We start from the raw sequence: 27,749 nt of genomic DNA, 5'->3' as shown, positions 1-27,749 counted from the left end.
CAGCAGTTATTTATACACAAACCTTTTGGAAATTAACAACCGCAAAGTCAGCTGTTTTTCTTTTTTGTCTTTAATTACAGTATTAGATTATCATGTGGTGGAACAACGATACGAACTGTGAGAAAGACACAGAGCGTTACTTTCTCTGCTCAAACACTCACTCAGCTTTTGCTTCAAATGTTAGAGAATGCATCTTTGTTCAGTGCCAGTGTGTAGGAGGAAGGTTAGATACACACACACACACACACACACACACACACACACGCACACACACACACACACACACACACACACACACACACACACAACCGGTCTTGTTTGGGTCAGGCTGAGAGCGCAAGTGAGTGGAATAGTTGCCAAAATAACTCCATGTCACTGGTGAAGCCACTGACTGTGTTTTTCGGGTAATTTAGAGCGAAGCAATGTTAATGATTGTCCTCTGACACATTTACCTTGTTGCTCTGATTATTCAGGTATGACGACAAGCACTGTTGTGATTGCAGTGTACGCTCTTTGTTTCTGAAAGTGATTCGAGTGCGACACAGCCATGCATCTCTGTCAGCACTGATGGCTGTCCATGGAAAGCAGAGGACTACAGCTCTACAGCTCATGTCCTGTCATCCGTGCGGCCTTAACCCTCAGAAATAAAACGAAATCAGTTTCTGTCCTCACAAGTAGAATTTATATAAATATACCCTCCCTAGGGCTAATTTTTGGGCTTCAAAGCAAATGTGTGCCTTATAGAGTGACTAAAAACGTATAGTATATTGCATTACTTAGACAGGCTGCGTTCAACCAACTACATAATTTGGTTAACAGGACAACAGAAATTTGGTTGATATTTCTGTATCTGTCTAAGCATCGTGGTGGTGCAGAAGTTAGCACAGTGGCACCAAACTATAAATATACTATGAGACTACGCTACTAGGGGTGTGCGATATGACCAAAATCTCATAAGTCATTTATCGTCATGACATGGATAAATATCACAAGGAAAATTTACATTTTCTGTAAATTCTGTGAATCTCGGGCAACTCGACTTGCATGAAGTGTTTCCACCTGGGCGTTGAGTGTAATGATAGTTGCTATTGTTGAAGCTACCCACAGGGGGCGCTCTGGAATCAATAAGATATACAGAGTAGAAGAAGAAAGTGATCGTGGTAGAAAGAATAATAAACAGCTAGCACCAGGAGCAATTCTTGATGTTTTATTCATAGAGGAATAAGAACATTACATGGTACCAGGAGACGGGTTAAGAATAAGAAGCAACGCAACAAGATGGATGCAATAAAACCGCCAAGTCCGTTGAAACTGACTGGAAACGTGGATGCAAGTTGGAGGACTTTCAAACAGCAGTTCAAACTGTATATTGCAGCTGTCGGAGTGGATCGACGGGCAGATGAAAGAAAAATAGCCATGCTGCTCACCATCGCCGGCACAGAAGCAATAGAGGTCTTCAACACTTTTGTGTTTGCTCAGCCCGAGGACAAAGATAACTTTGATGAAGTCATGAAGAAATTTGACGAGCACTGTCTGTCAAAGAAAAATGAAACATACGAGAGATACGTCTTTCGCTCACGCTTACAGCATCAGGGTGAGTCATTTGATACTTTTCTCACAGACCTCAAGATCAAAGCTCAGTCCTGCAATTTTGGTGATCTCAGAGACTCTATGATACGAGATCAAATAGTGTTTGGAACTAATGAGAAGAAGCTCCGAGAGAAACTGTTGAGAGAAACAGAACTAACGCTGGAAAGTGCTATAAAGATAAGTCAAGCCAGTGAGCTAGCACGACAACATGTACTGACGTTTAGAGAGCCTGTTCAAGGAGCAGCGCAACAGGAAAATGAGGCAGTGAATGCAGTGTCGATTAAAAGAAAGCCATGGAGTAAATTCAAAAACAACGACAACAAAAACAAAACGTGTGACAATGAAATGTTCACTTGCAAGAGATGCGGAGAGAAACACAGACCAAAACAATGTCCCGCATATGGAAAAAAATGTGCAAAATGTAAAGGACAAAACCATTATGCAAAAATGTGTCTCTCCAAAAACAAGGGACAAAAAGTACACACTGTGCAGGAAGACACAGATGACAGTGATGATCTAAGTGAAACATTTTTCATTAAGATGGTGTCACATGAAGAAGATGTCAATGCACAGTCTTCAAGACATAACACTGGCCAAAGTGTTAGTTCAGTCACAGATGATAAATGGACTGCTCCACTGTTAGTCAATGGGACATTGGTAACATTTAAAATTGACACAGGGGCCAAAGCTAACTTGATCAATGAGAAGGATTTCAAGGCACTGACTGAGAAGCCTAGAAGATTTACAGAGAAAGTCACGCCGCTGAGGGCCTACAATAACCAGCCAATACAAACAAAAGGAGGATGCAGACTTAAAGTGACAGCAAAAGGCAAACAGCATAACATTTTGTTCACCATCGTACCTGATGGACACGAGTCACTTTTAGGAGATAAAACATCTGAGGATTTGGGACTAGTAAAGAGGATCTATCAGATTAATACTGACACCATGAAAGAAGCCAAACAAGGCAAAAGACAGGAACACCAAGGGCATGAAGGAAGTTCAGACATTATCAGTAAATTTCCTTCAGTCTTCAAAGGACATGGAACATTGCCTTACACCTACAAAATCCAGCTCAAGGATGATGCCGTGCCTGTGGTGCATGCCCCAAGGAGAGTGCCTGCTCCATTACGGACAAGTTTGAAAAAAGAGCTTGAAAGAATGACTCAAATGGGTGTCATTGAACGAGTGGAAGAGCCCACAGACTGGGTGAACTCTATCACTTGTGTCAAGAAAAAGAATACAGGTGCCTTAAGAGTCTGCCTTGATCCCAAAGATCTAAATGAAAATATTAAAAGAGAGCATTATCAGATCCCTAAGAGAGAGGAAATAATGAGTGAAATGGCAGGAGCTAAGTTTTTTAGCAAACTGGATGCAGCTGAGGCTAGACCCAGAAAGCAGCAGGTACACTACCTTTAACACGCCATTTGGGCGTTACTGTTTCTTGAGGCTCCCATTTGGAATTAAATCAGCACCAGAGATCTTCCACAGGGCAATGGAGTCCCTGATCGAAGGGCTGGAAGGCACCAGAGTCTACATAGATGACCTCGTAGTCTGGGGAAATACAAGGCAACAACATGATGAAAGGCTGGAGAAACTTTTGTGGAGAGTTAACAAGAATGGACTTAAACTGAATAGAGACAAGTGCCTCTTTGGTGTTTCAGAGATGACCTTCCTGGGAGAGAAGGTTACAAGTGAAGGGGTGGAACCTGATCAGTCAAAGGTACAAGCCATATTGGATATGCCAGCACCCACTGACAAAAAAGGTGTCTTGCGAGCAATGGGGATGATCAACTTTCTGGGTAAGTTCATTCCTAATCTTACCTCCAAGACAGCATGCCTAAGGGAGCTGCTACAGCACAACACAGTGTTCGAGTGGACGGTCCGGCATGAGAAAGAGTGGAAAAAATTGAAGGAAACTGTAACTACAGAGCCGGTCTTGACATTCTTTGATCCATCAAAGCCAACAAAAATTTCAACAGATGCCTCAAAAGATGGCTTGGGAGCAGTTCTGCTCCAAAGGAACAAAGACAAGTGGCAACCTGTAGCATATGCGTCCAGATCAATGACAGAAACTGAACAACGCTATGCTCAAATTGAAAAAGAGACTTTGGGCTTAGTGTTTGGGTGTGGAAAATTTCACAGCTATGTATATGGATTACCAACCTTTACAGCAGAGACTGATCACAAACCTCTCATCTCGATCAGAAAAAAGAACCTCAACGACATGTCACCCAGAATTCAGCGCATGATGATGGTGTTGCAGCGCTATGATTTTGAGCTGATCTACACGCCTGGGAAATATATCGTACTTGCGGATGCTTTATCCCGAGCGCCAGCACCAAGTGGTGACAGGTTAGTCAGCGCTACAGCCGAGGAGGCTGAAACACATGTAAACATGGTAACTGCCTCACTCCCAGCATCAGATGTCATGTTGCAGCAAATTGTACAGGAGACGACAAAAGATCCAGTGCTGCAGAAAGTATCCCACCTTATACAGAATGGGTGGTCAAAAGGAGTCTGTCCAGGGTTCTACTCTGTGCGAGCTGATTTATGCATGGCTAATGGGCTGGTGCTGAGACAAAACCAGATTGTCATACCGCAATCCATGCGGAAAGACATGCTTCAGCGTATCCATGAAGGACATCTTGGAGTGGAGAAATGTAAAAGGAGAGCGAGAGAAGCAGTTTACTGGCCAGGCATCAACAGGGATATTGAAGAGATGATACAGAAATGTGAAACATGTCTCAAACATCACTACAAACAAACAAAAGAGCCAATGCTGGCAGCAGACCTACCCACTGCACCATGGCAAAAGTTAGGCACGGATTTATTTCATCTGGATGGCAAGGACTATGTTTTGGTGATTGACTACTATTCTAATTATCCAGAAGTGGCACAGCTTTCCAGTACATCAGCACAGTCAGTCATCACACACATGAAGGGCTTTTTTGCCAGACATGGAATTCCACAGTGTGTCATCAGTGACAATGGTCCACAATATGACTGTAGAGAATTTAGTGACTTTGCAAAACAATATGGATTTCAACATATCACCTCTAGTCCCTTGTATCCCCAAGCGAATGGACAGGCAGAAAAAGGAGTCCAAATAGTAAAGAGATTGTTCAAAAAAGCAAGAGACAGTAAGACCGACCCTTACCTGGCTCTGCTAAGCTACAGAGCTTCATCCCTGGAGTGTGGGGCATCACCTGCTGAGCTACTCATGCATCGCAAGCTCCGCACCACACTTCCACACATTTCCAAGGAAAATGACAATGCACATGACAACAAGCTGACCGACAAAAGAATGAAACTCAAGCACAGACAGAAAGGGAACTATGACAAAACTGCAAGGCGTCTGGAACCGCTTCAGGAAAGAGATGTTGTGAGGATTGCAGGTCCAGATTTCTGGGACAAAAAAGCAACAGTTCTCAGCGAAGTAGGGCCCAGATCGTTTGCTGTTCAGACAGAGAATGGACAAGTGTTAAGAAGAAACCGGAGAAGTCTGTTAAAGACACAGGATGTTAAACATCAGGACACAGAGACTGGAACTGAACAACGAGGTGCTAACCCTGTTGAGCACCACAGTGAGCCTCCTTCAACTTCCCCAATGTCTGAGATACTGAGAAGGTCTACCAGACCTAAGAAACCTACAGAGAGGCTCATAGAACAAGTGTGAACTGTTGTGGTAAAGAATTGTTAAAAAATAATAATAATAAATCACAAGTAAACAACGGATAATAATTCATTTAGAATAGTAATTGTTCACACTTAATTGATACCTGCTGAGTTATGTGTTATTGACTGTTCAAGCTGTCAAAGGTGAAGAGTTCTAATGTGCTTGAGGGCTGTATGGGATTCATTTGGGTTCATTCTGGAAGATGTAAGGTATACATTTGGATTTATTTTGTTTGACTTGTGCTACAATTTTTGGTTATAAAAAAAAAAAAAGAATACTACTGAATGTAGCTTGTTGCACAATTTATAACATGTTGAATGTTAGACAAGAATGTTCAGATGTTACAGAGTAACAGTTCTCTTTGGAATTGTGGTTAGTATAACACCAACCTGTTTGGAAAGGGGATGTAATGATAGTTGCTATTGTTGAAGCTACCCACAGGGGGCGCTCTGGAATCAATAAGATATACAGAGTAGAAGAAGAAAGTGATCGTGGTAGAAAGAATAATAAACAGCTAGCTGAAGCTAGCACCAGGAGCAATTCTTGATGTTTTATTCATAGAGGAATAAGAACATTACATTGAGTACATGGAGTCGAGTGCTTTGACCGATGCCTGAAAACATACATTTTTAGACATAAGTTGTAACGGTGTTCTGACAAACCATCCTACTTTGGCAAAACGTCTTACCGTAAATAGTTTATGTACATTTCTGCTGTCACAGAGTAATTCCAGCACAAATTTAAGTAGGTATGACGGTTTGCCATTTAACTTTGCCCATCAGAGTACTTCATTTTACCCGTTAAAGTACGCATGTAGGTAACATTCACAAAGGTAGCATGGTTTGGCACTTAATTTTACCCATCAGAGTATGTTTCGTAGGTGGTAGAAGAGGTTTGCCGTGTTCGAGTCTGAGGTGGGGACCAGTTTCATGCATAATTTGCATAGTACAATTTTCTGGTCCGTGTCCGACTTTTCATAACCAAACCATGTGCATGCTACAGAAATTTGGTTGACATTTGCTACAGCCCCTTGTTTAGAAATAAGGTCCTCGATTGGTTTTAACCAATGAGTCATTGGATTTGACTGGTCTATCTGTTCGTCATCATTTCGGTTTATTTTGAAAATTCTCAACAGGATCTTCAGCTTTATTGTGAAAGGTTTATGTGGAAAATAAGCAGACAGCGCCGGAGGCACACGCTGGGTTTGCCGTCTTTGTTGCTAACGACAACGCGTAAAAACAGTCGCTTATCTGTCCGTAGTGTGGTTACATTTAATATAAGAGAAAGAGATAACTTCAACAAATTAATATAGCCCCTACAGCAACCATCAAAACGATGAAAAAATATTGCCATAAACAGTTTATTTTGCGACACCGCAAAACAATTAATAGCGTAATATGAAATGATAGATGATTTCATATGGTCATCCGATTTATATCATTATATTGAACACTCCTATACGCTACATGTATGAATAAACATTTTTTTGAAATTGCTAATTTCCAAAATTGCCACCAGAAGTTCAAGTCTAGTGTAAAAGTACAAAAACATTCGGTTAAGGTTGGGAAGAGACTTTAAAAAATACATTGGAGTTAGGGATGCACGATTTTGCATAAAATGAGAATCACGATTTTTTGCCTTAGAATTGAGATCACGATTCTCTCACGATTTTCTTTTCCAATATAAATATTTATTGCACTTATTAACTGCACATCAACTTCGTAACAGTTGAAACTGAACATAAAAACAATAAATAAACATAAAAACAACAAATGTCTCACGTTTTGTTGTTGCCGCAAAATGTTGTACTGCTTGAAATTCCGTCTCCACCGTTGCTCGACGCTGCGTGTATAGAGCAGGTAGTGCAACAATAGAAAAATAGTTGCGGGACGGCACTGTGTAGCGTTTGTCTAGGGTGTTGATCATTTTCCTAAATCCCTCGTTTTGCACAGTGTTGATGGGAGCCATATCTTTGGTCAGGTGATAAGTGATGGCCTCCGTGATTTCTTTGTGCCTGCGGAAGTTCGACGGGTATAGGGAAGCGCTGTATAAGGTTCCCGTTATTGATGTTTGGGTGGTTGATTTTCCCCTGTCACTTTCTCGTCATCCCTGACGTGCTCTCCGTTGTTTTTTCCCTGCTAATTTTAGCATCACGTGGTATAAGGCTCCGCCCTTGTCATTTGTTGAGCAGGAAGAGTGAGCGCTTGTTTTCATGCAGATTACGTCCCAGATCAAAATGCGGTACAATCGTCGTCGTCGTCTTTTTTTTTTTTTTTTTTTTTTTTTTTTAAATCGTTGTCATTTGGAAATGAGATCGCACATAAGTATGAATCGAGATCGCGATTTTCTAACGATTAATCGTGCAGCCCTAATTGGAGTTAAATTGAAATAGGTTGGAGTCCAGATCAGAATCTTTTCCTAAACTTAACTGCTTGGCCCAGGGCTGGAGGGAAGCTAATTTTCAGTTCAGGAGTTTTAGGCTTAAAGCAGTGAAGGCAATTAGAGGTTACAGTTCAGTTCTTACTATCCTGTAGTTTTTCCTTATTGATGTGTTTCTTCTCAGTTTTCTCAGCAAAGTCCTGGTTTGGTACGCTCCAGTGTAACCACTCACTATCTGTGCCCCTCTCTCTTTGTCCCTCAGCATGTGTTTGATGGTAAAAGGGGGGAAAAAAGCAGTAATTAATAAGCAGTCAGTCAGGGCAGCTTTATTGATTAAACAACTTTAATCCATTATTTATGTAATAATTAGATTTTAAAGATTTTTATATGGAGCTCACTGGGTTTAAATGGGCTATACATACAGTATAAAGCTGATATGACTAGACTTATTTTTACTAGCACAATTTATCTGTTTTAGTTTGATTTTTTTTTATGTAAACACCAAACTATCTATCATCCCTGTGTGTGTGTTTAGTAAACGACATCATTTCATATATACCGCTTGCGCTGGTATTCTACCTGTCCTCCACGGCTAATTGCTTTGCCATCATCGCTCTCAGCAGGGGACTGCATTTGTTCAGAGGCTACAAAACTATTTAATGAGCGAGACATTTTACTTCACGCACAGATTGTTCTTTAGGATTTCTCTGGAGATCACTTTTTTCCTTTGAAATTACATTTAAGGCAAATTCTATGCAATATTTAGCTGCATAATTAATAGGCCATTTGACTCAACCGGGCATTTTTCTTGGTGACAGTTTGACAACACCATATTTAATAATAATTACCAGACGTCATTGTCCCTCACCAGTAGCTGCGTGCTCATTTGTTCTCCTGAACAAGTGTCTGTGATGGAACGACTAAGCTGCATGGGCCGGGGGGCAAATTCCCTCAGGTGGCAGCAGTCATTTGATCTATTACCATCCAGAGTCTGTGGTGTCACATCTGTACAAAGTGGAGCATGTAGCCTGCTTTTAGAGCAGACTAACCAACATGATGAATGCTAAATCTAATTTTGCGACTTTATTAAGTGACCTCAGTGTAACCATACAAAACATCCTATTGTTGCCAACATAAAAATTCTACCAGATATGGTCCACGTCGTCCTTTTTTCTTTTTAAATGTAAACTGCTAATAAAATTACATGCAGATTAACAAGCATTTCCAAGATACAGCTTGAAAAGTATGAAAACTGCTAAGAGCAATGTGTATTTTAAGAGCAGGTCACCATTTCGCATGGCGGCTTAAAAAAACACAAAGAAACTGGCACAACAGAGGAGAGAACAGAATATGTCCAGCTAAACACGGCTAATTAGAGCTGTGACACGATAATTGGGGAGGATAAGAATAAACACACAGGTCATTAAATGTTTAGGGGTATGAGCTGCTTTTATTGAAGCAGACATGCTGAGAGCTAAACACGGTGGATTATACTAACTTTGTTCTCTATTAATCTGGCTGCAGACATGTGGGTCAAACTTAAAGTAGCTGCCCGGAAATGCAAATAATGTAAGAAGAATATTAATTAATGTCACGCGACGTCATCGCTGGATGCTTTTTATGCTATTTAGTACATCACATGCAATATAAATGAAATAAAAGAGCATGTTATTGACATTGCTCTCCGTGTCAGAAGAGCCAATGAAAAATAATTAATATGAAATAAGCTCAAATTTCACCAGCACAAAGTGCCTAATTTTTAAGGAATACTGGGCTTAATAAATATTCCGCTGTGGCAGATTCCTACATAAAAATCTAAAATACAAACTGCTTTAAAAGTGGACTTTTTCTGCTTTTCCATGAAGTGCTGTTTGCAATGCAAATCTTTGTACAGGGAAGGACGTTAATTCTCGACCCAATTCATTCTCTGAAAGAGACCCAAATGCATCACAAACTGTGGGCTCTAACTTGTGAACAATGCAGTGAAGGGTCAGAGGGTCAGATTAGGTTTAATCTTTTCACACCGGAGTGCGTCTGCTCCTCTCCGTCAGCCTATCACAGCAGCTGCGTTAGTATGCAAAGCCAACAAACCATGTGTGTAATTTCTGCAGAATGTTGCAGAGAGCAGTCAGGTGCTTAGCTGCAGTTCAACAAGATGAAAGACACATCTGCAAATCTCACTTTTGCAGAGAATTCTGATGCCACTGCTGAGATTGGTTGACACACAGCATTTCTTTTCTATATTGAAACGCTGGAACAGAATCGTTCCTGATTATCCTGCCCATGCAGGATGTCATCTGTCTGATAATCCCCCCCCACATCCGACCTGCCAAATTTACCCCGGTTATAATCATAAGTTACAATAATGAACAAACAATCTATTTTTATTATAGCACTCAATTGATTGTATATTACAACTGGATACGCAATTCAATTCAATTTTATTTGGCACCTTGAATTCAAACACCCATAGAGCATACTGCAAATGTGCGCAGCCAGTTGTCAGCAGTAGATTGTGGTGTTGATCCTGTGCTGTTACGTTACATAGCAATCCAGTTAAATTCATCTAAGCAAATTTGCATCTCCTCTAGTTAACAGCAAAGCATCCTGGTATATTTCAGGATGATGTCAGGCTGTAGAAGCAGTAAAGAACGCAAACAAGCTTTCATCAGCTAAAGCTGCTGGTTGTTTGACGTCTCTTCGATAAGCGATTGGGGTTTGTGATTTTAGACAACCATTTCTAATGGTTGAGAAACACCCAGTCCTTAAGAAACTCCATCTAAAAATATTGCTTACTCGGGTGAAGGGTGAAGTTGGGTAAAGCAGCAGCGACCAGACACCAATGACCCGAAACATGTTAGTAAATCTAATATAGAAAGAAAAAATTGTGTGTGCGTGTGTGTGTTTGGGGGGGGTAGTCCATGAGTCAACACAGTCAGAGACCAGAAGTCCAGAGAGCCAGTCACACGAAACATCCTACAGCAGAAGAGGAATTGTTCCTGAACTTTGTAAAGGCCTGATCTGCTGCCATGGGAAACACTTTTTTGAGGTGTTTCCTTCTCGAAGGAGGTTTGACCAGTTATTAAATCTGAAGGTTCACTGACTTCTTCCCACAGCAGCGGGAATGTTTAAAGGAGGGGAGCTGAACTCAATTTCACTGAGGTCCACACTGGGGAAGGGGGATCACTTTGAGGGTCAAACATATGTGAATTACTGTTATTTTGTTTAATTTTCTGAAAAATTAAAAAAATATCTTAATATTGTTGTATTGTATGTTCCACATAAAGGCTTCCAAAATAAATAAAAATCAAGAAGCTGTCTAACCGTGGTATATCCCATGCATTATACACCCTAGTCTTCTGGCATGAAATCTGATGCACATAGAAAATGTAAAATACTGCTGTTTTTATGAATGTTCTCTTTAAATGGACAACCTGACTTAGTCATTTACTTTGCTATGACTACACTTGTCCTAATACCTCCATCACTCCAGATCCTCCAGAATTTGTTTGTAGCTCCAAGCCTTTTATCGTTACACCACAGACTGTCCCATGCCTGTAGCCTCGTATTTCTGCTGTTGCTTCATTCCAATACGACAACGCACAATATACAAGATTGTCTCCTAGCATCTCTATTTCCTCAGTAAAAACACACAACTAAGTCTAACACTACTGCTGAAATCATCTGCCATCAACCATAAGCTCGCTTTAATTACTTTTGAGAAGGAGCGCTTCCTGGATTTCGACCCACTTCTCTTTGAGGTACTGTTTGGAAGTGACACGTATAGGCTCAAAAACTCCCAAAAGGCACCCCCTTTTCAAAGTAAAACTAAAATTCCTTTATTTTGATGGAAAGGTTGTGCAAAGAAATTATTCCATGTCGTGCCGGATTTAGTTGTATTCACAAAGGCTAATCGGCTAGCTCAAACAAAATGGAAAGAAAGGTAAGTTATTAAATATCTAAAATCTCCAATGCACTACCCTATAAAAACTAAAAGCCTGATTCTACCCAATGCTTGAATACTTAGCAACCAAAAGCAACAATAAAGTCCAATCAGCCTGCTAAATTCATGTTGGTATCTCATTATCAACTCTCTTTGGCACATCGCATTGTAATGTAAAAACGCTGACATTTAAAACTGAAATAGGCATCAGCTGCTTCACTAATTGATTTTCTTTTACAAAAAAAGTCAATTTACTTTCTTACATCAACACACTCAAACACACAAAAATATAGCCTAATTAATAAAGAATGGCAGTGAAGTCATTCAAGGTTGTACAACACTCACGCCTCATGTCTCTGAAGTAGATTGTCTGTCTGTTGGGGTTGAGCAGCTGGATAACGGAGTCATCATTGTTCTTCACCCGGCAGCTGATGATCGCCATCTCTCCCTCCACCACGGTCACGTTGTCTGTCACCAGGTTCTGACTCACCACTGGACAAAACAAAGACACAGAAATTACGTTAGCATATGTACATATATATATATATATATATATATATATATATATATATATAGATCTTCAAATATCGAACAGATGATATGTAATTCTACTTTTTTTGACCAACTGTTTTAGTGCAATGCAATATTTAATGAGTCAACATTCAGCAGGTGGTGGACCAAGCCAGCTTAATATGTGTCCAATAAACAGGAACTGAGAAAGCTGGGAAACCGCTCAGCAAGCCCACGGGCTGTGAAAAATTGGTCACAGGCGTCATTGGTCATCAGTAGCCAGTTAGACTTCTGCGCTTCCTTGTTTCACAAGCAATATCTCTGCCTGAAGAATGAAAAATGGATTCTTTGTAGCTACTTGGTTTGAAAAACTACAGTAATAATGTCCCAGACTTTGCTGTGGGGTAGCATCTATTGTTGTGGCTGATGGTGGACCTTGAGTGGCTTTGGTTTATTTCTAAATGATTACCACAAAACCAACACTTGGCAGCTTGTCAGTGGTGGGTGCTAGTTATGTTCATCCCCGCAATATTTTTTATTGGTGAGATACAAACACACACACACATGACTGGATGCTCCAGGCTAAATGGAAGCATGGACAAACGATAACAGGAAGTCAAAGCACAGAAGAAGTCAACAAATTAGGAAAACGGATAACTAACTTTTTCAATATGATAGTCATGTTTCTGTAAGAGAATAAAGCACCGTCAGGTAGAGGTGTGGAAGGGTCTGCAGGAGCACACATTAATGTACTTTTACTTGTTAAGCACCTTGGCATACCCTTGGTTCTTAAGTGTGCTTTATAAATAAAGTTTATTATTATTATTATTATTACTTCTATCAAACCTGTTTCCTAGAAATTACATTGTACTGCAACAGTAGCTGCATTTTTAAGGAAGCATAATTGTAATCAAATTAGTTTTTCATTAGCATAATGAGGAAATGTTTTTAATTAAGACATCTGGCAAATGGAAAAAAAATGTTGATAGTGAATATTCTCTGACAACATTTTTCCTTTTCCCCCCAAAATGTCATTTCTTGCATTACAATATCCAGTTACAGCAAATATGCAATTGTTAAACTTAAAGACCTTAAAAGACAGCAGTGCATCTGAAAACATAGATTCACAGATTTAATTGCAGCTGCTGACTCCTACCTACGTTAAGGGATTTTGTTTCTAACTCCACATACAGGCTTTGCTGTCACCACCTCCAAGCAAGTATGATGAGGTTTATAAATATCAGTCGTTAATTTAAAAAAATGCCTCTGATTAAAACTGGGAAATGGCAAAAAGCAAGGTAATGGTCAAACATTTTAGCTATGCTTTATAGACAAAAATACTGGACCACAGCTCTTAATCTTTGGATTCAGCTGTTTTCAGTCCGATCCCTACTAGTGTACAAAATCAAACACTAAATTTGAGTGTCGTAACAGGATCCCGACACAGCTGCGAGTTGCCTCTTACATATCCCACGATCAACTGTAAGTGGTATTATTGCAAAGTGGAAGCATTTAGATAGCTCAGCAATTAAGAGGCCAACCATGTAAAGTTAGAGAGTGGGGTTGCTGAGTGCTGAAGTATATAGTTGACAAAGTTGACAAAACTCTGCTGGTACTAAGAGCAGCACAAAAACTGTGCACCACGGCTTCATGAGAGGGGTTTCCATTGCTGAGAAGCTCTTGTAGATGTACTGTGTAGATGGCTTTGTTCATGTGCTATATATCCTGCATATCTCCATTATGCATTGTGGCTTTGAGTCAGCTATAACTGGCAGTATAGCTAAAGGCAACTTAAAGAAGCACATAAGGGCTATAACCACAAACTTCAGACAGAGTACATATTCAATTTCAACTCCCATCCACAGCAGGCGGAGACAGAGTTCCAGTTCATTACAGTCTATCAATAGTAAAGCAGAAATTTACAGCCTGAAACCACTAACAACAATGCAAGGCATGTGCTGTGCCAGTGTGCCTGCACATGTGATGTGACAATAAAAAGTGATTTGATTTGTGATTTGATTTGAAAGGCTGGCTGAAAATCTCAGCAGCTTCTTTGCCTGGTTTGCAAAGGACAATAGAGAAGCCAACTGGGCTTGACCGAGTACAAGGGCCTGATGGAGTACGGGCCTGTGCCGACCGGTTTACAGGTATATTTAGCTTTCGTCTTATTAACTGTATTAGTCTGTTGTTACACATGGCTATCAACCTGTTTACCCATTCAAACACCATGACTAAAGTCAAATTGTCTTGTTGAACAGTGAACAGCATGATGTGTTTTAAAGGTAAGTGCAACCACACCTTACTTAGCACAAAGAGCAAACCTGCTCAAAACTTGGTTGACTTTTCCAGCTGGTTACCTTTGAAAGTTTGTCTGTCATTGAGACTGAGCGAAAAAGCCTTCAGGACACTAGAAGGCATTACATCTACACACCTTCCTTTATAACAGCACCACGAACACTGGATCTATATACAGTAGGAAGCATATCATGAGCAGCAGCGAGTGCTGATGACTCCATCTCTGTGTTTATACAAGGGCATTAAGGCAGAGTGTTGACTGTAGGTCACCTGCATTTTGGAAGTGCTCGAAGCCAAATGTAGTACTTGTGCAAAAGTAGAAAATGGAGTAGAAAAATGAAGTGAAGCCTGTGAGGTAGTTCAGTTAGTTCAACTCGAACTGCACTGTTTAATACACACCCACTCCTTTCACATCATATACCCAACACACCCTCTTATATGGTGGTTTATACTGGAACTGCAAAACTGACATACACTGAATTTTTGTCTCCCGTTTTTGACCCCTCTATGCCAACAGAATCCACCTGTAACCGGGTGGTTATTTACTCATTACTCTCAAATTTCTATATGTCATATATGTGTGGGGAGTGACAAGCTTGAAGCCTGCACCTCAAACGTTACCTGTACTCTGCTGGAACAGAGGAGTGAGGCCTTTTTTTAAATAAATATATATATATCAGACACACAGGAGATGTAAGACTGAAACAACACAGCCCAAACTTTTTCTGTGCTGACACGGTTAAGGACAGAACAATAAATACTTCATGCATCTTTCTGCAGAGTAGCTGTGGGTAGCCTCTTTGTAAAGTTACTACTGTACACTGGTGAACTCAGATGAACTCGGTGCAGACACGCCATGATTGAAGGCCTATTCACACCCTGCAGAGGGTGTGCATGCGTGGAACATTTGCTGCTATACGGCACTGCATACATCTCCTCAGACATTACTCTGTTATGTATACTGTTCCACAGAATATTCGTGTTGGCATGGTGCAGATCACCTGAGTGTCAGCAAGGATACAAGATCCATGGTTTTCTTCCACTGGGACACACTAGACCAGATAAAACAATAAACTGTCAAGCCTGACGCCCAACATATGTCAGACCGGACTATTTTCAGCCTGATATTGTGCAATCTGAGACCATCATCACCAGTCTCTGCTGGCCAATGCTGCTTTTGATTAGTTTTAATTTAATATAATGAAGGATCACACTGCAGCAGCATCGCACCTAATAAATATGACAGCTATTATAAACAGTTTAATAAGAGGCTACAACTTCCTAATGGGGTTGGGAGTTTCTAGTAAATTATTTTTATAACTATTGAATTTATGCTTAATTCAAAATGAGAGCTGCTGATAATGTGCGAAGTTGCTGCTGTATATGAATACATCACATCGGTATGCGGGGCTAAACAAATGTAAAATGCACCAATAAATGAACGCTGCTATTGTTGCTCCTCCATTCCTCGCCTTACAAAGGAGGCTGCTGTTTTGCCATTACTCTGATTGCAGTTCGAGAAACTATGGATAAAGTGTTTGAACCCCTCCCCCCCCCCCCCCCCCCACACACACACACACACACACACCATCACCACCACCAGCCCATACTTCCCTCCTACATGATGATGAAAATAGAATCACAAATATATCTTCTCAGTTAGGCTAAAAGGGCCGACTCAGGGGTGGAGTGGGGGGGGGTGAACAGTGAAGGAAACTGAAAGAACACAGGAAACATCAACTGCTAATTTGCATGCCTCAGTTGTCAAGCACCTCTAAATATCCCTGCCATTTAGAAGACAAGGAGGATGAGGTGGGAAGAGAGAAATTGCATCCTCTGATGCTGACAGATAAGGATAGACAGCTTAACAAACGAGATTCAAATCAGCATCCCTCAGTGGCCTGAACGCAGCCCTAAATAAATGAACCGCACTGTCTTTAATATTCAAGACCGAACCTCATTTTTCAAAGATGTTGCAGAGGTGGGTGGTAGGGTGGGCATCTGGTTATGATAATACTACTACTACTACTTGCGTACTACAAAATGCATTTCAAGACATCCGCTGAAGGTTACAAGGCAGCAGCAGGGTGCTGCAAGGTGCCTGCTAACTTGCGTTGTAAGTCACTGGAAGTAGCAGGAAGGACTTCAAATGGTGGCTGTCTTGTCAGCTGCTTAATTGTTCCTGTTGTGCAAAATAAACAAGTCTGACATGCTGGAAAACGGTGCAGGGAGGTGGAGGAGCTTTACACTAATTAATGGCCAACAACAACCATGTGCCACAGCCACCTACGACACCACCAGAGGAGCTTTAGAAAAGTAGTCCTGACATTGGAGTGGACAACGGCTGTAAAAATCTAGAAGGTGACGTTTTGTTTTTCTTTTTTGCTCAAATGTTTAGAGAGGGAAGTGTGTCAGAAGGTCACCGTGAAGAACCAAGTTATTCTCAGGTGCTTAAAGTTTTCTGGTTCCCTGCTCTTCTGAGTCCAAACTTGAAGTGATTTGTCCTGTGGAAAGTATTTACTTCTTTGTGAAACGGAAAAAAAAATGTCTGTCTGTTTTGATCATTTTATCATAACCGTGTCACCCGTTTGAGCCTAAAACAGCTGTTTGGATGTCACCGTGACATATGCATCAGAGTATCTTCAGGTGATCGTGGAATAAATATGCAGATTGGCCGTGTGCTTCCTCAGTACCTGTGAAGGATTTATATAATGTGCCCGTAAGCCCTTTTTGATGTGTGATAACTCATCAAGAAGTGTGACAAGTGTTGCAGCATCACGATTACCAAGTGAGGGGTAGGAGTAAAGGACTAATGATACCCTGCCTTCAAACAAAAGTCTCACACTGAAGCTTTTAGCGAGGTGCATTTAGCTACCACTGACAGTCCTGCAGCACAGTATGACAACAGTAGGAGATAAACTCTCATAACTGAAACAGACATTATGATAATGGCACATCAGAGATGGTGGGAGTGATATGTAATTGCTAGCCTGAGCTGCACTTAATGCATTTCCTCCAAATGTTTAAATCCATCACTTAATTTGCCTTTTCCATTAAAAAAGGAGCTCGTGCGTTTAGACACAAATAAAAAAAAAGCACTATTGCCATCCATTTGACCGCCGGACAGATGAAGAGACCAACAGTGTAACGACAGAACCCGAGCAAACAGCAGACAGAAGTCAAACACAGGTAAGCAGTGTTGGGGATTTAATAGCAGTAAGCAGTTGAGAGGCACCATGGGAAAGTTGGAAGGCTCATTTCTTGGTCAGTCTCACAGCTTTGTTAGTATTCAGCAAAGCTTGCGAGTGCACATCTTTCCTATTTCCAATGCAATATATGACATATACTCGGAATAGTAGAATAATCTGCATGAATCTAGACCAGGGAACTGCCACTGTATAGGCATAAATCACTGCTTTATTGACCTGATATTCTCAGGCTTCACAGTCTGCAGCAGCTGCTGGAAAGTATAATATGATTATAGGAAAGCATATAATAATGACTGGAGAGCTCACTGACAATGATGAAATACTGTATGGTAGATTTTTGTTGACTGCTATCCTTTACATCCAAAAGATAATGGCTTTTAATAATTAAAAAATAAAAAATCAACTTAAAGGCTTTTTTGGAATGACAAATATAAATGAGCTTTATTCTGCTTCATTTGAACAATGTACCTTTCTCTTGGGGACTGGTGGAAATTACTTAAATATCCCTTTGGTGCTTTCCTAAATGATTAAATATTTCAAGAGTCTGCTTAAGAGAAATATTTTAAATGAAAACTTTAAATATCTGAGAAAAGCAACTTTAATTTCAGCTTCAGCATTACTTAGGAGGGCAATTTCACTGCTGGCTCATCACATACTGGCGATAAATGCACTCTGTACCCACTTTGTGTGATTTTAAATGTAAAGAGCATTCCTAAAGACTTCAAGAGACACCACTCAGTGTCTGAGATAGAGTCTGCCAGTGTCTGAAGTCAGAGGCAAATGTTGTTTCGCTGGTGTCATCACTGTTGCTGCAGTAAAATGGCGAGAAGCTGTGGTTATGTGTTTAATGTTGTGAAAAGAGGCATTTTGAATCCAAAACATTATCTTTTTTTCTGCCACTGTAAAGAGTAAAAGTCAAAAAGCAAGACTGTGATTAATGCTCACAATGTCTGCAACAAATGCTGGTGTCACGACAGGAAAAACCCAGATCAGAAACTACAGCACGACCAAAAATGACTGTGACAATATGCAATGAATTTGACTCGTTGGCAGTGACCAATCATTGTGGTGAAAGGCAGTAAGACAGTCAATCTGCTATCAGCCAGTTTGTGCTTGAAGGGGTTCAAGTTGGTAATTACAGAAATTATACAGTGAAAGTATTATTATTATTTCATAACCAGAAAACAAACAGTTGCAACACGTTTTTTTGAGTCTCATACCGAAAGAGATGCATCATGAGCAAGTTGTGCTCATTAGCACAGACTGATTGATTGCAGTGTGATGGTGGCGTGTCTGAGAGTGATTGCAGTCGGTCTGAACCGTAACTGTGCAGAGAAAGGTAGCCTGTGCAAACACCAAACAATCAAAAGTGGTTGCTGTTACAGCCTCTGGCCTTGGAGGAAGTGGGCCGGCCTTCCTGTAAGGAAATTCAAGGGTGCCGGTCCTCATAGAGCATTGGCTGCTGGGGGATCCTCGGCATTCAACGGACCAATGACGCGGCTGTCCGCGACTACAAAAGGCTGGCGATTCTTCACTTGAGGGGGACTCTTTGTTGTGAACAGACTGTGTAGGCTGTACCTCCTGCCTCTGCACCTCTGTCTATGTGTCGCTGCCCTTATGATTAGTGTTCTTTGTATTTGAATGTGTTATTTGAACGTGTGAGAGTACGTTGGCTTTATTTACTTGCCTAGTGAGTCGCTTCACAAACGGTTTTCAGTTTCGGCAATAAACTTTGTTTTTTAATCTGATCGTCCTGGCTTTGGGCTCGTTTATGTTACCTCCCCTGTCGCATAGCAGAGCCGGGTTGTAACTAGAGGATTCACTGGGAAACCATTGATTTTTCCTGGTCGCAAGAAGGTTTGCGTCCTATTTTTTGCCAAATGTGACTGAGAAACAATACAGATTTTTGCATGTTTTGTAGATTTTTGCAACCAATAAGTTATCCCAGAGCACAACCTGCACTGGTGAAAGGGTCTTCAGTGTGTCAAAATATGATCAATCCTGGTCTTGACCAAGAATTACTAAATGTGACAAGTTGGGAGGGCAAATGTGTGGTACTGGGACACTGGATATTGTATTAGACCACTGTGTGCTGAACAGGGCATTAACACAAATATTTGTACTGACCCACTACCCGCCCCCTGGCTCTATCAGCTAACTAATGTTGCAAATATGGGAGATACATAATTATTTGGAGTACATTTGGAGCACAGTGTTGTTTCTAGTAATGATTGTGGTAGAAGTGATGTCTGTGCAGTGGAAGGAATATATAGGGTAATGCATGTGGATGTGTATTGATAAATGTCTGTGCTATTTTATTTTTCAGCCTCATTAGAGAAGTCAAACCTGTAGCCTTTGGATACTACTGCATGTGTAGTCTGAGCAATAACTATACCTTCAGCCAAAGCTTGAAATACAACAAGTATGCAAAGCTGCTACATGAAATCTGAACAATAAATCAGTGTCACATCATCTGTCCTCTGTACCATCTAAGAGTGTTTCCTCAACGTGTCAATGTATTGTAAATGGATTGAGCAGATGTGGAAGAGGAGGAATGGGGGGGGAAAAGAACACCATGAGATAACCCCAAAATTACTGGGAGGACATGCAGAAAATCAACGTACAGCTTGGATACAGAGACTTCATCCTTTAATCAGCACTCCAGGAAAAAACTTCAAATTCAGTATGGGCCACACTTATGTTTTTTCATTGCGTGTCCTTTTTTTAAAGGAGGGCAAATAAGAAAAGATGGAGAAAAAATATTTTGACTGCAGGGCAAATCACCTGATCATGACTACCTAATGAACTAAAAAACTCCTTGATGTATTCTGATGTATTCCCAGGTTACTTGTTACCTGAATAATCTTCAAACATTACAGATTCCACCACAGTAGTTGTGTTTTAACTGCATATTAATAGCTCCACAGGGTTAACTAGTATAAGCAGGTACATCTTAGCAACAACAGCAGAGCATACAGACATTAAATCACACCAGTGACTATCCAGAAGGTCTAGAGGGGTCTATAAATAATTTTTATGCTATGACAAATGCAAACAAATATTTAAAATAGTTGGAATGTGTCTTTTAAGCTCTAGCATGAACTAAGTAACATGTACATCTAACATTTGCTGCTTTGTCAATAGCCAGCAACATATTTGGCCCATGGCACTGAGAGGGGACAAGATTTAAGCCCGTGGCCATCCATGTCAAAAAGTCAGAGCAGCCAATCCTAGATTAAAGTTGTCAGACAATGACACTCCACACTTCACTGTGCAAAGCTAGCCTCAGGCCCAAATTCACTAATACTGCCGCGGAAGAGGGAAAAAATGTCATGTTCCATTTGCCGAGGCTAACAGCTGCATATTTCCATTTGATTCGGAAAGAATTGTATGCATATTAAGTTAGGTCACAGCGATGGCCACCATGACAGTGATGACGATTATCAACGGAAAATTAAACCCACTGTAATGCAGATATCAAAATGCATTGGAAAATGATCTTGGATATGTTCTTTGATTCACTCTCTGAGAATCGGTTTGTAGATTTTGTTCTGTACATAATGACACTTGTATACGGGATTAAAAGATAAAAAGGTTGCTGAAAAGATCAAATATTAATCCAAGAATCAGTCTGTCGATGTATCTTTTTTTCACATATCAGCTCTCCCTGTGGTGATATTAGTAGTAATAGTACTGCTGTTGCATTTTTTATCAGCTCCGGTATTAAACATGCATTTATTAATGCCTTGTTTTAGTCAGGAACATGATGCAACGTACAGTAATCTTATACAACACGGTACATTTTATATATAGTTATATATATTTAACATTTGTGTGCCGTGATGCTCTCAGCACAGCTTGCGATCACCGCAACCAATCGAGAGATATTGATTTCCCTTTGACATTCAAAAGGGCTGCGTGTATCTGAGTACATGCTTAGTGAACAGCATACAATCATTTTCTTCTATTTTCTTGGTGAGGTTCCTGCTGATAAAATGACAAATCTTTGTGCACTGGCCCATACAATATGCGTGTGGGAGAGTGTGCTTTTGTGCGAGGCGCAGAGAGAGTGACCGTGTTCGTGTTTTGCACTTGCTCGATGCGAGCGGTCCTGTCTGATTACATGTTTCCACAGATGCGCATGAGCACGATTGATTATGAGTGTCTGTGTTGAATGCACAGAGATGATTTCTGAACATGTGTATATAAGTACAGCGATATCAGCTCTGAGGTCATTCTTTACAACCATAATCAGTACAGATCAAAGACGCTAATGATGCTCAAGGAAGTACTGCAGAGCAGTCTCGTTTTTTTTTCTCCTGTCACAAGTAAAAATGCAAAAAAAAAAATGCTCAGCAGGACAAGAAATAGAGGCACATCCATGTTCAAGCAAATATAACAGCTCATTGTTCACCTTGGTGCATGCAGATATGCAGACATTTTTATTTTTTCTGCTTGAAGTCCTACTTTTTGGCTCATTTTGCTGAAACACATATTATATATTATCACTGATGACAGAAATACATTAATCAATGTTGGAAAAAGAAGCACAGAAATTGGATTAAGACAAGAAGACTTCCAGACATTCTCTCTCCTCTACTTTCAGACCAGCAGCCAGACCAAACACCACTGCAGATGGTGTGATCGTACCAGACAAAAAAGAGCCAACCCAAGTTAGCTTAGACTAAAGGTTTTTTCCTCTACTTGGCCATCTTCTGGGTATTGACCTGTTGTATTAAAAACTACTGGATAGCCAGTTAAAATGGATGAATGGATTATAGGAAATTAAAATTAAGAAATAGGAAATCAGAGACTGTTCATGCATTTTTAGACAGATTAAGAATCTGCACAGTCATAACACAAGACACTAGTGGGAGGTTTCTGTGTTTTGCGTTAGTGATGCTTGGTCCATAATTTTTGTTCGTTACTGCAGTTTAAATCCCTCCAGCTGCAAATGCTAGAACATGAAAAGTGCATGACCCAAGACCAAAAGGCTCTGGAGTGGGTTATTAAGACCAGCTAGAATACCACTGTGAAAATGATGAGGTGGTGAGTCCAAAGAACAGCAGTCCCACCACTGCCTGTTATTAAGTTACTGGACGAAATTAGGCAAATTCAGTCATTTATTTATGTTTTTGCATCTTTTACAAGTTGCCCTAAGGGACTACTTATGCAGTGTGTTTACACATTCGTCATGTCGCTCGGTTACTTAAATGATCTACAAACTCAAGTTTTAAAAAAGCACCAGGACAGCCCAACTTACATAAAGGAGAAAACAAAGAAACAAAGTAAAAGGTTCTTGCCACAGTATGTAATTAGTAACATTTAATGTAGATAACATCAATTTTAGCCATTTGCACAAACTCTCTAAAGACTATAACGCATTATAAATCCACTTTAACAGGAAATACTTTGTATCAATAGGTAACTTCACATCTGAGCAGACAAGTATCACATGTGGAGTTCCCCAAGGTTCCATCTTGGGACCCCTTCTGTTTAACATCTACATGCTCCCACTGGCACAGATTATAAACAACAACAAAATAAACTATCACAGCTATGCAGATGACACACAAATATATATCACAATGTCACCAGGAGACCGAGGCCCTGTACAGGCTCTTGGTAAATGCATTGAGGAAATCAATGACTGGTTGTGCCACAATTTTCTCCAGCTAAACAAAAACAAAACTGAGGTAATAGTCTTTGGCGCCAAAGAAAAACGATTACAGGTCACCAGAGAACTTCAATCTATACATCTAAAAACCACAAACCAGGCGAGAAATTTGGGTGTAGTGATGGATGCAGACCTAAACTTAGAAAAACACATTAAGACAATAACAAAGTCAGCTTACTATCACCTCAAGAATATATCAAGGATAAAAGATCTGATGTCTCAACAGGACCTGGAAAAACTAGTCCATGCATTCATCTTTAGTAGGCTTGATTACTGTAACAGCATCTTTACAGGTCTACCTAAAAAATCAGTCAGACAACTACAGCTCATTCAGAACTCTGCTGCTCGAGTCCTCACTAAGACCAAAAAAGTGGACCACATCAGTCCAGCTCTGAGGTCCTTACACTGGCTGCCTGTCCGTCAGAGGATAGACTTTAAAGTTCTGATGCTGGTCTATAAAGCTCTGAATGGTTTAGGACCAAAATACATCAATGACCTCCTGACCCAGTATGAACCTTCCAGATCCCTCAGGTCATCTGGATCCGGTCTTTTATCAGTTCCCAGAGTCAGAACCAGACACGGAGAAGCTGCATTCAGCTTTTATGCTCCTTATATCTGGAACAAACTCCCAGAAAGCCTCAGATCAGCTGAAACACTCAGTTTATTTAAATCCAGGTTGAAGACTCACCTGTTCTCAGCTGCATTTGAATAAAGCACCAAATCCACACCTTTAAGCTTAAATTTCAAAACTTACATTTAACTACTGATTTTATCTACTGTTCTGATTTTATCTGTTTTGATTTTATATACTGTTTTGTTTGTTTGTTTGTTTGTTTGTTTGTTAATTAGTTAGTTAGTTTATTTGCTTGTTTTAATCAATTTTAAATCATGCTTTTTATTTGTTCTTGTTTCTAATGTCTCTGTAAAGCACTTTGAATCACCTTGTTGTTGAATTGTGCTATACAAATAAACTTGCCTTGCCTTGCCTTGCCTTTAATATAGGAGTGGCTATAAATGATGACCAGCAATCACTCCAGAGTGCTTTTAGTGATGGAAATTTAACAGTATGCGCTCTACATGCCCAAAATACATGATTAACAAGTCACCTTTGTATTTGTAGTAACGTGAAGAAACCAACAAGCAACCAAGCTCTGCAACTTTAAATCAGATTATATGTCCATACTGATGTGATTTTGCTCACATAAACCAGTTTATTTGGAAGAAATAAAATAGACTGTAAGCCAAAAAGTAGCCAACAATTCCCCATAGCTCAGGAAAATTAAAGCGTTCATGTGCGTGTAACTGCAGCATGGTAAATGGACTGGTAGCATTTTTCTACTCCGAGCACTCAAAGTGCTTCTATGCTTTAAAGCACTTTGTAACTATCACACATACTCCAAATGCTATTGCACTGAGAGTGTTTTGGGGTTAGGTATCTTTGCCCAAGGACACTTTGACATCCAGACTAGAGGAGCTGGGGATCGAATCATCAGCATTCCAATTAGTGGTCGACCCGCTCTATCTCCTCAGCGACAGCAGTGGATACTTATGGGTAATAATTTTTCTGTTGATCTGTTTTCTTTTATAACCTACTTTGTCCACACTGGAGGTTTGTTCTTTTGACCTCCTGCTTTTCAGACATCTTTGTAAAGACAATGTTCCCAGTGTTCCCAGACCGTGTAATTACTTTGTGGCACGATAGTTACAAGAGCCAAAAAAAAAGCTACGACTTTGCTTTTCATATTTGAGCTTGTCATTCCAACCAGCACTTACCGTGTGAATGCTGTGTTAGTACAGCCGCCTGGCGGCTAGAGGCAGCCGAGAAAAGGTCAAGATCCTTGTACAGCCTGACCACTTCAAACAGTGGAATCCCTCTTGGCAAGGATTTGAAGGAGGCAGTTCACTTAATCTGTCTGTAAACCACGGCTGTTCAGAGGGAATTTCAAATATATGACATACAGAATTTATGGGAGACGATCCCATTGGTCAGTTTAGAGATGAGACTTAACTATCAGAACACTGTTACGAATTGTTAACAGCACGCAGCAGACACAGAGATTGTATGTAATGGTCACTGCCCCAGAATAAGCTATAACAAGGTAATCTGTCATTTTTAAAAGAAAGACATGTTGGATAAAAATAAAATAGATTGATTTTAAGAGTATAGAAAACACACTTCTGCCTATAAATGCAGGTGGGCATGATGTTTACAACTGAAGAAATCAGCACAGAATATATATGTTTGTGTGTGTGCTTTCCATTTAAAAGAATTCTTTTTATTATATATCATATTTGTGAGGTGTTCACAAATTTGTATTGTTCTATTAGCGAGGCTTTTTTGCTATCTTATTATTTGTTTATGGGTTATACTGAGCAGTGAACGGTTTTATAGAGCCCTAGTGGGTGGCACATTACGATGCATCACCAACATGAATGTCATTAACTGAAAATAAACAGCTGCAGTTTCTCAAATTCACAATCCTGAGTGGAGTAAATTAATCCTAACAGCAACGGGACCATTACAGAGGTGAATGAATATTTTCATACTGCCACGGTCCTGAATTTGTGCAAGATTTAAGGTGGGCGTAGTGTATTGTGCAAGTTATTGCAAGTGTCATTCGTTTCCAAAATGTGTATTTCAGGTTTTATCGGAAGATCAGATCATCAGAACAGATCTTTCATTTGAAATGACTGTTTAAAAACAGCGTGCTAAGTCACTGGCAAACACAATTAAGCTGCTTCTGGCTTTTTGAATCATGTATCTTTGACGTTACTACAAGCACTTTTTCAAGAAGAAGAAATACATCACGTGCCACCTGACTTATATGTAGGCTTAGGCTTTCGAGTTTCAGGATCTCGGTTCATATTTTCCTCCTGTTCATGAATCACATCATTTTGCCAGCATCCAAATTTCTTTCATTAAAGGCTCATTTTTGCAGTTCAGCAGGTTATAATAATTTAGGCTTCACTTCCACAGGCCAAGAGACTGACTGGCAACCACTGGTCACAAGAGAAAATTGAGTATTCCCTTTCCAGTTGGTTAGTGGTTGCTAAAAGCTGCAGGCTGTTGCTAGGTGAAAATGATTGCAAAGATAAAACTGCACCGAAAATCTCCTTGCGATTGTGTTGGTTGCATAGTTTGTATGAAACGGCGAAGAGTGAAACAAAGCAATGTCAGGCAAACGATCTCTATTTCCGTCACATTTTTACCCAGTGGTGGTCAGTTAGAAAGGGTTTGCAGTCAAGTCAACATCTTTAATGCCAGCTACGGGCAACAGTGGCAAACTAGTAGTCTAGTCAAGCAACCACTTGGAGATTTTTGGTGTTGTACCTTCTATGCATCTGATTTTACCTGGAGAAAGAAAGCAACTGGCAGCAAACAATTGCCAACCGGTCAGGGAATGCACATTTTCTCTAGTGACTAGGTCTGTGTGCCAGAGACCTTAGTTCTGGGTTCCCATCCCTGCTGATAATGTAGCTTTCTAACAAGGATGTAGCTTTATGCAATGCAAAGTCGATGGAAAAGCACAAATTACCTTCCCCTGAAGTGTGGGCAAGGTGTTAACGCCTGCTCCAAATGTGCACATTCACTGTTGCAGCTTCCCTTACCACTTTCAAAAAAAAGAGAGTGACCGAGAGGATCAGCTAATGCGGCACAGCTGACACACTTGACCACATTCTGTCACGTCCAAGCAATAATTTCACAAATAAAATAGGCGATGATGTCACGGTTTATTAAATCAGCATTTTAGTAGTTTACAGTAGCAGGCTGAAAGTGTCTAGGATAACAACTAGTCGTAATCATCAACGTTCATGTCACACTCTCTTAGCCATTCTATTGTTTGACAACAGAAACAGAAACTCTTGCAATGAGAACAGCCCTACTGGGAATTCAGCTGTAATAAAATACAGTATGTGAGCACAGCACAGAAAATTCAGTTTACTTTAATGCAATTCAAGACAGTTCGATTCAGTTTCATTTATATAGCTCAAATTCACAACAGCAGCCACCTCGGGGCATTTTACATTCTAAGTAAATTACAATATTATGAAGAGAAAACTATCATTTTCTTTGAGGTAAAAGGCTGACAAGAACGCCACCTGGGTTTAGGCTGCACTGTAGCACAAAAGGCGACATGAAAACACAGTAATCCACACCAGTCTTTGATTACTGGTTCCAGATTTGTCTTAAAGTTTTCCCACTTTCTGACTGATTATGATTACAATGTCTTAGGTCTTGCCTGCAACCATACAAGCAAAAAACACACTGGCATGTCTGTCGTGGTCTGTGTCTTGACTCATTGTTTCTGTGTTTAAAGTGTTGAGTTTTGTAAAGTATACACAGTTTTGAGTTCTCGGTGTTTGTTGGGTTTCCTGTTTTACTTTGATAGTCTCTTATTTCTTGTGTATTATGTTCACTTTGCTTCCCTTACCTCATTATGTCTAATTTGCTCCTGCTGTGTTTCC

General features: G+C 40.2%; 1 protein-coding gene across 3 annotated transcripts in view; it reads right to left on the bottom strand.

Annotated features, from left to right (window-relative positions):
- cadm1a (cell adhesion molecule 1a) overlaps positions 1–27,749 on the bottom strand; it is a 501,479-nt gene that overhangs the window by 126,334 nt on the left and 347,396 nt on the right. For all 3 annotated transcript variants that reach the window (XM_080866462.1, XM_080866464.1, XM_080866463.1), the window contains one exon: positions 11,937–12,083. In XM_080866462.1, coding sequence (XP_080722588.1) covers positions 11,937–12,083 — 147 coding nt within the window. The remainder of the gene's footprint in view (positions 1–11,936; positions 12,084–27,749) is intronic.

This window comes from Rhamphochromis sp. 'chilingali' (genome assembly GCF_963969265.1).
Source record: "Rhamphochromis sp. 'chilingali' genome assembly, chromosome: 19".
Classification (NCBI taxonomy): Eukaryota; Metazoa; Chordata; class Actinopteri; order Cichliformes; family Cichlidae; genus Rhamphochromis; species Rhamphochromis sp. 'chilingali'.
The sequence above is the reverse complement of the archived record's forward strand: the minus strand, read 5'-3'. Positions and strand labels throughout refer to the sequence as shown.